Here is an 11,621-nt window from a genome sequence, read left to right on the forward strand (position 1 = left end):
CAAACGCCGTACATGGAATTCTGGTTCTCAATAATCAAAAACACTAACAACTCCAAACCTGACTACACACTAAAACGATACGATTTGGTGGCGTTCCTAATGAGCTAAGCTAGCGAGCACAGCGACGAGAGAGGCAAATGACCTCCGCAACAAGTCACGCCCGTGAACCCCCTGTATGGTCACTCGGAGTTGTCGGTCTGCCCGTCACAGCAAGATGAACACGCTCTACTGGTCCAGGAACAAAGTCCCTGCTTCGGCTTTGGCGAACATGCAGAATTGACGGAACTCAGTGTTGCAACACGCAGACGACCCTAGTTCTCATTCCATTATAATTATCATATTACAAGAATTTTAAAAAAAGAGAGACAATTTTCATTAGCAAATGTCTATTCTTCATTTTCCACATCAGAAGACTCACTTCGTTTCTTGGTGTTATAAACTAAAGATCTAATTATCACGTAAGGTTTATATGGAGTAGACATGCTAATTATTTTACTTAAGGCTTCCTGAATGAACGGATTAAGTCTGCCTCATACAAAACATAGATGGAGGAGCATGACGCTCTGGTCTTAATGACTCCATCTCCTGCATTATACGTATTTATAAATCTTACTTTACAAATCCTATTTTTATACACATCAATTTATAAGATCTTAGGGTTTTACGGAAGTATGATATTTTATATCACGTTTTATGACATGAGGCAATATTCACCACTTTTATCGATTCCCGGGTCGCCGTCTTATAAATTAATTCAGTTTACCGAAACTTCACGGCAGGTACAAAGCCTGTCACTATATAAGCCTGGGTAACGTAGTGCAGTGTCTGACTACGGGCTGGAAGACCGGGGTTCGATCTCGCATATGGGCTAAGAATTTTTCTTCCAGCATGTGCATCCAGACCGTCTCTAGGGCTACGTAACCTCCTATCTAATGGGTACCGGGGTTATTTCCTCTGGGATAAAGCGACCGGGGCGTGAAACAGACCACTCACTTCCACCTAATGCCGAGTTCAAGACCGAGTTGGAGCTTTACCTTCTCGCCTCCCAAGGGCCTCTATGGCGTGTAACGGTACAACTTTACTGTTACAAACAGATTCACATATTTTTTCAACAATTTTATTAAATCTGTTGATACGTAATTTGTATTAATTATCAGTTTAAACTTAAAATAATTTTGGCGTAACTGTTTTTCAGTATACAGAGTGACAAAGTATTGCAGAAATGTAAGCGGGCCTCACAATGAGACATCAGTGAAATGCATGCGACTGGCAGGCCATGGGTTGAAGCCCCTACTTCGTCTCATACCGTATCCATAATCTAAACATAGACGGTCTTAAGACGTTCGGAGATAAAAAGTTGTCAGTGGAACCAAGGTTCCGGAGAATTTGACGTAAATACGTCTATACGGAAAGGAAGTTTATATATTAGCTTTATTCTAAATATTTCCTTTGCCCGAATTTATAACTTGTGTTGGGCAAGGCCCGTGGTCTAGGCAACACGGAGATTTCCTCCGGGGGCTTCTCCGGTTTCTCCGTGGCATCCCAACAATTACTCCATTCACACACAGAAGAAGGCAATGGCAAACCACTTCTGGATCATCTGCCAAGAACGTATATGAACAGGTCCCAGTCCGAGAAAAGGATGGAAGGAACCTGTTCATATGGACCTGTTGTCAGACAGAACACTACAAATAAAAACAAAATAGGTAACAACAATGCCGAGTAAACAGATGACGTTTCCTAGGTAACCAGGTTACACTTTTTCGTTTCCTTTTTCCGTTCCATTTTTTTGCCGAATGACCCTTCCTTATAGACGTATTTATGTCAAAAAATTGAATCAAATGTCCTTCGGATGCCGATACGTGACAAAACTATGATTCTCGTCTGTTTATAAATATTCCGTCAACACTTCTCTTTGACTTCTGCTTTAACTAGTGAACCCGTGTTATGGCTAAAACACGTCATTTCCCGAGTTGGCTACGTGAAGAATTGCCATCCTGTCTAGGAAACGGAACAACGGAATCCACTTCCTACCCTGTTGATAAGGAAGACTTCCGAAATGTAGCAGCTGCTAAAATGGCTGCCACTACGTTCCATATTCGAGAAGTTCCGGGTTCAAATTTCCTGAGAGAGATTTTCTATGGTTTTCCTCCGTTTCTTCCAGCAAATTCCGGGATAGCAATTGAAACAATGCTACGCCCGTATCTTTCCACGTCCTTTCCAATTGAACATTAATCAATCACGCTATACAGTCTGAGCTACTTTTGATGTTAAACTTCAATAATATGGCGTGCAAAAATTAAAAATGAATAATTTAAATTTATTTTCGAGTGTTACTGCTACTACTACCATTGGGCAACAGTATAATGGACGATACTCGTTACAGCATTCCACAGATTCGATTCTGCTTTGTAGCTGGTAGCCCGAGAAGAACTTGTTATACTTTGTCGCCGTTAAAGCTTCAGAATTGCTATTATTAGCAAAATGTGTTAGGCGCAAAACCAGCCTACTCAACTTGGCAATAATTCCTAATTTCCTCCTGATAAAATAAGCTGTTTTACAGGCTTTGCTCCTACATAAATATCAATCTATACTATAACACTAAGCACACAATTAATACAAACTGAACTATCAGGGGTTTTTTTGGCAGATATGAGGGGCCTGGAATTTCACATGTCTCCCTTTATGCATCATCTCTCTTCTTGCAAAACGGTTTCGACAATTCATCTTAAACTTTGTATAAGGCCTTCCTTATATGCTGCACAGACCACCCAGTGACGTTAGATTGACTCATTAATTTGAGCATCCTCGTAAATAATTACGTCACTCCTCAAGCAGTGGGCGTTTGTATGTGAATGAAACTAGTACATCCCTTCACTGTCCACAGTAATGCGAACAGATGATGTGCTAGTTCAAGTTTTAACAATTCGCGTCCATTAAATTCAATGTCATCACTAAAAATTATCATTACCTACTTCTCCCTACAAAGAACACTTTTAATTTTTAGTCTGGTTTAACAGAGGTACAGTTGCACACAACAGGCTTTTATCACACTCTTCAAGACCAAAATTTTATATTATTTATAGGTTGGCATCTATAAGCAGTCAAATGTTAATCAAGGTAATACATGATCCAAAGCTTTAACAGTGACTAAGTATAACATACCCAGGGTAGGACCCTGAGGACGAAGATGGTTCTCGAAACGTTGGTGTTTACTCCATTAAACCACATCATTTATTTTAAATATATTCATTATTTGAAATAAATTAAAATATAGTATTTCCCACCGTTTGATCCAAAATTTATTTACTATGTGTAAATATTTCAAATTGAAGATACTTATTCATATTTTTGATGTAGACTGCAGAAAAATACATAGATTGGCATTAAAAGTAAACGGGAGGTACACGTTTTGCTGCGAAGTGGTTGTGTCCATTTAATACAGCGTTTCGGAACTTAAGGTACGCGTACCACTGGTGGTTCCGCGACACACCGGTGTGCCGCGGGCCACCGGTTGCGTATCACTGCACTATATCAACACAAACAGAAGAAAAATAACCACACAGAGATGCAATTCGAAATATACAAAGTGATTCTATTTATCTGGCATTGCTGAATTCAGAGGACTCTACTTTTCAAGCCCAATGCTCATACACATACTTTTGAAAAACTGTTAGAAACCAAAACTACGCAAAATACATAGAAGATAATACAATCTGTATTTTATCTGTCTTTAAAAGTGCATTGACGACGGAAAGACGAAAGAAAGAATGCAGGAAAAGTATAAACAATTCGTGAAACTGGCTGAGTGAGGAGGCAAGCTTCGATCAATAGTGCCATCCCTTGGGACAATCTCGTCGGTCTGACCCGTCATTCTGTAAATAACGATTCACTGGCTTTCGGAGCCACAGGTAGTCAGTGTTTTCATAGCTACAGCGAAGGTTTTACCTTCTTTGCTATCAGTTAACAAAGTTCTAAATTTAAAATTATAATTATCATTGTCACAAGCCAACATTCAATTACACGTCCACTTTTAGGAATAAATATAATTCAGATCCACATGTGCAATCCCATGCGTTCTGTCAGAACCATGTGTCCTTGGTGCACTCAAAAAATAAATCACGACAATATGTAATTACATCAGCCCCAATAATTTCGTACTAAATAACACTGATGCTTGAAGAACTTACTACAGTACACAGATGTAGTAAACAGCTACCTTGTGGAACTTACTTCAATACACGATCACGCACAAATTATAAGAATGTTATCACTCGACATGCAAGACGTGCAACTCATTCTTGTTTCACTTTCATTTTCGATGGGTAACTCATTTTCATGCAACTCTAATACGATGCTTAATCCGTCAGAGCAAAAACTCAGTTTTCATGGTACTCACGAGCAAGTATTTATTTAAAAACAACACATAAGTTAAAAAATTACTTCTCACCTGCTCTTGCTCCATGGACAGAGCAGCAGCCATCTTGGCGATTCTACTCTCGAACTCGAAAGCAACGCTCCTTTCTTTTGTTACCGGAAATGCATCCGGTGGAAAGTTTTAAATGTTGTTAATACGTCCGTTACTTCTGCTTTACGTTAAACAGACGTTTGCTGTGCAATTCCTTAATCACTATTTGTATGAAATTAAAATATATCTGATCCTTATTTTCTCCACCATTAAAAATGTTCTTAAATGACTTGAAACTGGACATTTGTACCTTGGGAGCCTTATTTTCAATTCACCTAACCCCACTGTCAACCATTCATTGACACTTATCTGTATGAAAGTTTAAGTCTTAAAACCAATTATTACTCAAAATGTCTGTCTTACACTAAGTAACTCTACTGCTGCTCGCACCTCAAAGGCTTACGTGGCTGAAGTCATTGATAACCAAGTACAAAGGATGATTTGAGGTTCTCATGGCAATAAAACTGACCAAGATGATGTTCTTGGTTGTGATGCTGGGTGAACTTATAGATGGATGGGCTGAAGGCCTCAAGATGGAGGTAGTACATTCATCCAACACACTCACCTAAAAGTCCACGTAATTCACAACCCAAAATCACAAAAGTATAAAGAGGCAGGAATGGTTGACAATGGCATGATGTTCATACAAAGTTTCATAAAAATCCATCCATTAGTTCAACACTTACATATACATACACAACTGGATACATACAAATTTCTACCATTATTTTATCTTCACTTATGAAATATGAAAAGTAAGCTAAATTGCAAAGTCCTGTTTAATAGGTTCAATAGTGCGAGTATGACAAAGAATTCATCACTGAAATGTCACATTGTACAGACTTTAGTAACCTCATTAATGTCATAAAAATTATTACTGCTTCTGCATCTATTCTTAACACTTTCCCTTCTGGAAGTATACATACTAATCCAAAACAAAGTCTATACTTGCCTTCTTTATCTGAACTGGGCTTTGTAATAAATTAGCCCTAATGCAATATTTGGTATATAATCATCACATACTTGTTCGTAAGATAAAATACAGCACCACAAATCAACAAATGATATTAACCACTGTCACATGTTATATCTTTTTACTTAATTACAGAATACATAACAGAAACAATTTTACATAAATTCACTTTTATAAGACTTCATCATACAGTCAGCAGCAGCATGTATATACAGATATGTTAATCATTTAATCCAGCAGTCAGTTGCATCTCACGTGAACATATCTTATTACACATGTTAGTATCATTGTTTGTTCTATGTGTAATTGTTCCAAGGCTCTTCAAAATAGCAATACTTATGTAATAACAAAAAATTATTTATTAAATAACTGACTTCAAAAGAAAATATACCATCACTCAATAGAACTGGATGTCAGTTTTCAGGTAACAATTTTCCTTCCATAGTAACAGAACGATTAAACTGTTGACAGTGTAGTATCAACTACTTTATAGCTTCAGCAGGAAAATAAAACTATTACTGCTGATTGACCATCTGCATTTAGTTTTGCTTCCATGCCATACTGCAATCTTACATAGTGTTATTTTGGATGTCACAACAAGGGAAAAATGGCTGTGTAAGTTGAAAAACAGGCACTTGTCACTTGTGAAATGACTCAATAATTTCAGTGTCAAAACCTATTGTTAGTCCAAATATCATGAGATGAAAGTCCTACTTCAAATAATGCACCTTAAAATTATTCAAAATATTAAACATATATTATGGAACAAGTACTTTTGATTGTGAATGGCATTACTTTGAAGTGCAGAGTATTTTAAATTAACTAAAAACAAAATAATGAAGTCTGAAGTTTTACTGTATTTCTCTTTTACATTGAACACCGAATGACACATATACTGATTAGCATATATGTTGTTATGAATAATAATGATTGTACTGACAGGTTAAAAACTTGAAAAATTATTTTAAAAAAATAAAAACATGCACAGAACAAACAGCATTCTGTTGTGTCTTACTTTCACTCTTTGTGGAATAATAATATACCTTGTCAGTTTTAAGTACATGTCTCTTATGGGGGTAAAAGTGAAGGTTGCATCTGACCATTTCTTTCTTTTCTTTTGCATGGTTCAGAGTTCTGGCTATAACATACAATTTGGACTGTTTGGTTTTCCATATAGATTTCCTAATTATGGACTACAAAGAGTTCAGATCATTTTAAAGCAGTTCTCACAAATAAAAGAACCATGATATACAAATAGTTATTCTGATTTGTTGGAGAAAACAAAACTGTTTACATTCATAGCTGATATCACACATTCCAGTTGTCTCCAGCACAGTACAAGCTACCTGGCATCATGTCTGTTTCTGCTTCAAATCCCAAATTAAAGAATGCATATCTAAAAAATACTTGTTACATTTAAAAACATAAGCCAGTACTTATACAACTCATTCAGTGGCACAAGAGAGCTTAAACTGTACCAAAAGAGACTAGTACCATAAGTACAAATACAGTGTTTCAATATACCTTGTAATGTGACATTAAGAGATCATAACAACAATTACTTGATTGGAAAAGAAATGACACTCATGTAGTGAGGCAGTCCAAGATTGCTCGCTGGTCAAACCTGAAATTCAGCCATGATGCAGCACTGAATTGCAAGAAATCAGGATTATTCTTTTCATGACCTGTTCCAGTACTAGAAGATGTACCGCTACTATTATGGTGCTGGTGTCGATTCCGCGATCTCTCTTCCTCATCTAAAGTAAACACACGCTACACATTACATTACCATACTTTTTAATTTCAAATGCACATCTTTCTAGCATCTTTGAATTGTAAATCAAGTTTGAAAACTCCTTTTGCTAAAACAAATATAGTGAGGTCAAAATATGACCTCACCACATAGCAGTCTGTAGGGTTAACCAAAAATGTCTTTCATCACAAAATGTTACACAGTGCCATAATTCATGAACATGCTGTAACTCAACAACAGACTTGGTAACAAATCCATATATCGTAACAACGAACTGTGACATTACTTACTAACAAATAACTGTCGCTTGAAGCTTGGCTTAAAGGTTCGGGAATTCTCCTGGCGACGTATATTTCGTGGAGGAGAAGAATTAGATGCTTTTTGCTGACGCATCAACTGAAAATCTTGTATCTCAGCCTACATATAAAATAATATAATAAAAATAACAAAATAATGGTCAAGATACATTACACTAAAAGAATTTCTCGTTTTAACAGCATTCTAAGCCATTTAAATTGCATTAATATACTCACTTTTGCATTCATAACTTTAATACATTAATATGAAAGATACGAAACCAGTTTTAAAACACTTCTTTGAAGATGCTAATTTTGCTTATATATCCTGCCAACATTTTTAAAGTTCTTACCTGAATAGCTTGAGCAAATTGCTGCTGTTGCTTTTTGTTCTTAGGCAGATTTGTTTCAGCATCACCCACTGATCTGTGCCTGTGTCTTCTTGTTCCTTGCGCTCCCTTTTGTTGCTTATCAAAAATCCACCTCTTCAACCGTCTGCAAAATAAATATATAAAAACACCAAATAAAATTTTAAGATATCTAAATCGTATTAAAAAAACACTGTTATGATCGGAAGAGGAGGCGAAAGTTGCTCTCTCTTTCATTATTATGTACAATTAAATGAAATAATTCATCTCTAGCAAACCAGCTAGAAAGCATTTTGATGTTTCTGATTACATATTGGATAAAATTTCATACTGTGGTTAGGAATGCTACTCACTTAACAAATGGCATAACCATGAATAATCCACTTGGTGCAACACCTATTTTAAGTTTTGGCAAATTGTCCTTCTTACTGGATGGAAGTTCGGCAATCGTAAACCATTCGATGCTCCTAATCTCATTTCGGGTCCGAGGCTGAAACTTTGTGTCCTGTGGGATCCCAGATATGATGTAGAGACGTACCAATTGATCATTAATTGTTGATTCAATATACTCATTCTTATCAATCATCTTGCTCATATCAAAGCCAGTTTCTTCTAAAACCTGAAAAAGAAATTATGGGAAACGACAATACATGTGACATATAACAGGAACAGAGAAACTTAAAACTCTGCTGCCAAACCAAAGATACTAGAAAATATTTACAAATTCCACTTTACAGTAAGTTTCAAATAAGTTAATGCCCTATTATATGTCAATACTTAACAACCAATAATGTCATTAAAAATCTAAAAATTAGAATTATAGTATGAGAAAATAAAACTGACTAAAATTAATAAACCTGAACCAAAGACAGAAAAAATGATTCCTACATTATACGAACAATTTATATGACATCAGTTTATTTTGTAAAAGTTATGAATGCCAAATATTGTATGATTAAATATTCACTAAATGTTATATGCAATATCATCAACTTAAACATTCACATATGATGAAGATGAATGTCTTCTAAGTTGATGCAATTGCCCTGATAATAGAGGCAGCAAGCACCTCTAAAACACTGGTAAACTTCTACCAGACTACACAGCACAACAACCTAGAGAGACATACCTCAAATCTCATTCATTTATTCTGTGTAATCCCTCATTTTTACACCATGACACCATTATAAAATTAAAACAGAATTACCTCTCTGGCAGCACAGCGTATTGGATCTTCCTCCTCATTCACTTTGCCTTTAGGAAAACCCCAGGATGTTTTAGACCAATAACTCTGGACAAGAAGAACTTGTGAAAGATCTTCATTGAGTAATATGGCACCATATGTTGGTACAGCCTGCTTATAATCTCGCCATTGTTCCAATATTGAATCAAGGTTTTTTGAATGTGGTTTCAGGAATGGTATGTGCTACATAACATTAAAAATTAACACATACAATGTTAAACAAAACACATAACAGAATTATTAATGTAATTCAATGAAACATGATAATAAAAGAGGCAGAAACAACAATAAAAAAACATACTTGAAACATATGGGCAGTAAACTCTTTCATACCACATGGCTTCAGCTTTTTTTCCACTTTGTCATCTGCACAATAAAAATCAATGTAGTACCAATGTGCAAGTTCAATTTGAAAACAAATCCTCACCAAATCTTTTCTCTCTTCCACAGGAACATTGATTATAAAACGACTGCAAAAACAAGCACAAAAAAAGATTAAAAATATAGAAATCTTCCATCAAGTCACCATGGCATCACAACCCTGTCATCTTCACCACCATGAAAATCTCAATCTTACATTAAAAATAATTCATTTGCAGTGGAATAATTATAACTGTTCAAGGAATATAGTGTGCGATAGAATGAGTTAACCCTTGACATCCAAGTGTTGTGGCTTATGCATAATTCAACTGCCTGTGTGTCAAACTAGTAAACCATTCGCCCAGGAGTTAAAGTGTGAACTGGTGCACCTACAATACAGCAGTTTGAATCACCTATTCCCATTATATAAAGTTAATGTAGTTCAGTGTATTTATAAGTAACAACAGGCAATATAACAGGAAGTAAAAATTAGTTCTAAGACTGAAATGATCTAACAGCACATACAAAATTAATTAAATACCTGCCAAGGTCATCAAGAATATCCAAGGGAATTGAATGTTCAGTGGTGATCTCCATTGGAACAACAAAGCATAAACAGACACTGCAAGAAATTAAAAAAAGGCATTACAGTCATGACATAATATTAAATTACAATTCCTGAAGATTCTTAAAACACACAATTTTTGCATCTATTCTGCATGCAAAGAAACAATTAAAGACAACCAAGAAGGAAGGACACAAATATCTGTACTACTTCTTGTATGTAACAACTTATCACCTTGCATCAAAAGAATTAACATATTTACTCACAGACAGTGCCATCACCACCTACTTTCAGGCTGTTTCTACCTAGTATTAATTTTGCCTGCTTTACTGCAATCACTGTTTTTTCTGCAACTTATTCTTCATGTCCTCTTATTTTTGTAAGCATTCTTAATCTAAGTCATGGCATGGAAGACAAGAACTGCAGTCACAAATCATGTCTGTTGAAAGCTCTTTGTTTTTCTTTTGCTGCTTATCAAGGCGGTTACAAATCAAACTTTCTGAGTACAAACCATAAGAGACCTTCTACAAAAAAAATTAAACGTAGAATTTATTGCAAGGAAAAATAACTTGCCCATCAAAGAAGTGATTCGCCAGCACTCCAAACTTCTCTACTCATATTTTCACTACACTGCCTATAAAGTTTAACACACTGCAACAAAACCTTCCTTCCTCGCCATCTCTGGCACTGGACAGGCAAAGTTCTATCTTCTGTGAACTCTTGTTATTTTCTCTTCTTGATGTTACATACCCTGCAACGTTATTATGGAAATGCATAGATTAATCATGGGTAGCGCAAAGAGTATTCTCCTTGGCTCTTTGCAATGTTGATTTGTAGGTTACCAAATACACCAATGATGTGAAATAGGTGTGCCGCGAAGGCCATCTGGGTGTGTCACTTAGTTATCACCTCATATTATACTTATAACCATAAATAAATAATTATTACTTTTGTCCCCTGCTCTGTCTCTGTTTTCACTTTCTTTATTATGATCGGGTAGGCTAAGGACAGACAAGATCTGCTACATGGAATTGGAGTATATTATATTTTAATTTATTTTAAATAATAAATATATTTAAAGTAAATGTCATAATAATAAAGTTGGATAATTATAAACATGAAATAGAACACTTTTCTTCTATGCCCAAAACTGAATTGTTCATTTCATACGGGATTCCGTTATCTCTTAGTGTATGTCTTGAACAAAGTACACTTCAGGCCTAATGACCCAGTAAGCATTTGTACACATTTACTGTTGACAGTCTCCATGTCTCTGGAATTATCCGTGTCCGAGTTTTGTTTAATATATTGGTCCATGCAGTATGTCGCGTTATTTGCCGAACCACTGCAATGGGAAGAAATAAAATAAATGTTTTACTATATTAGATATCTGTATGACTAGCGCTTTCAGTCAGCCTTAACGACTAATATTTATTATGTTTTTCTCAAAATTCCTACACAAATCCCTGATAACACTTTATTTCATTTCGTACGTAACAATAACTGCCACAAAGCATTACGCAAGTTGATGCCACAGCCGACGATTACACGTTATTCAAAGTCAATGTCCAATCCTCGCGACAAGTCGTAGATTA

The 11,621-nt window shown here is 35.7% G+C and overlaps 2 protein-coding genes across 6 annotated transcripts in view; both read right to left on the minus strand.

Moving 5' to 3' along the window:
* The window catches only part of Ptpmeg2 (Protein tyrosine phosphatase Meg2), a 52,021-nt gene extending 47,429 nt beyond the window's left edge, over positions 1 to 4,592 (minus strand). For both annotated transcript variants that reach the window (XM_087344911.1, XM_087344910.1), the window contains exon 1: positions 4,451 to 4,592. In XM_087344911.1, coding sequence (XP_087201037.1) covers positions 4,451 to 4,483 — 33 coding nt within the window. In that variant the 5' untranslated portion in view covers positions 4,484 to 4,592. The remainder of the gene's footprint in view (positions 1 to 4,450) is intronic.
* A 953-nt stretch (positions 4,593 to 5,545) lies between these two features.
* On the minus strand, positions 5,546 to 10,856 carry DCP2 (decapping mRNA 2). Of its 4 annotated transcripts, none has more exons than XM_022086127.2 (8): positions 10,600 to 10,856; positions 10,003 to 10,083; positions 9,403 to 9,467; positions 9,066 to 9,284; positions 8,212 to 8,477; positions 7,844 to 7,985; positions 7,485 to 7,611; positions 5,546 to 7,198 (listed from the first exon to the last, which is right to left on the minus strand). In XM_022086127.2, exons 1-8 carry the CDS (start codon positions 10,601 to 10,603, stop codon positions 7,026 to 7,028), a joined length of 1,077 nt encoding a protein of 358 aa, XP_021941819.1. In that variant the 5' UTR covers positions 10,604 to 10,856; the 3' UTR covers positions 5,546 to 7,025. The 4 variants fall into 4 exon arrangements, with proteins under 4 accessions (XP_021941819.1, XP_021941817.1, XP_021941818.1 ...); XM_022086125.2 differs by having other exon boundaries at positions 9,403 to 9,571; positions 10,600 to 10,851; XM_022086126.2 differs by lacking the exon at positions 10,600 to 10,856 and adding an exon at positions 10,293 to 10,532 and having other exon boundaries at positions 9,403 to 9,571.
* Between the last annotated feature and the right edge of the window lie 765 nt (positions 10,857 to 11,621).

Source organism: Zootermopsis nevadensis, unplaced genomic scaffold, assembly GCF_977971745.1.
Source record: "Zootermopsis nevadensis isolate Lab colony 2312 unplaced genomic scaffold, Znev_1.0 Znev_ptg000008l, whole genome shotgun sequence".
In the NCBI taxonomy this organism is placed as follows: domain Eukaryota; kingdom Metazoa; phylum Arthropoda; class Insecta; order Blattodea; family Termopsidae; genus Zootermopsis; species Zootermopsis nevadensis.

What these genes read in the sequence shown, in the direction of transcription:
- DCP2 (XM_022086125.2), bottom strand. Translation starts at nt 10,058, where the DNA reads ATGGAGATCACCACTGAACATTCAATTCCCTTGGATATTCTTGATGAC. An exon ending in ATGGTTATGCCATTTGTTAA is followed by an intron (nt 7,986 to 8,211) that starts GTGAGTAGCATT and finishes TTTATTTTGCAG; the next exon opens with ACGGTTGAAGAGGTGGATTT. An exon ending in AATTTGCTCAAGCTATTCAG is followed by an intron (nt 7,612 to 7,843) that starts GTAAGAACTTTA and finishes TTTTATATGTAG; the next exon opens with GCTGAGATACAAGATTTTCA.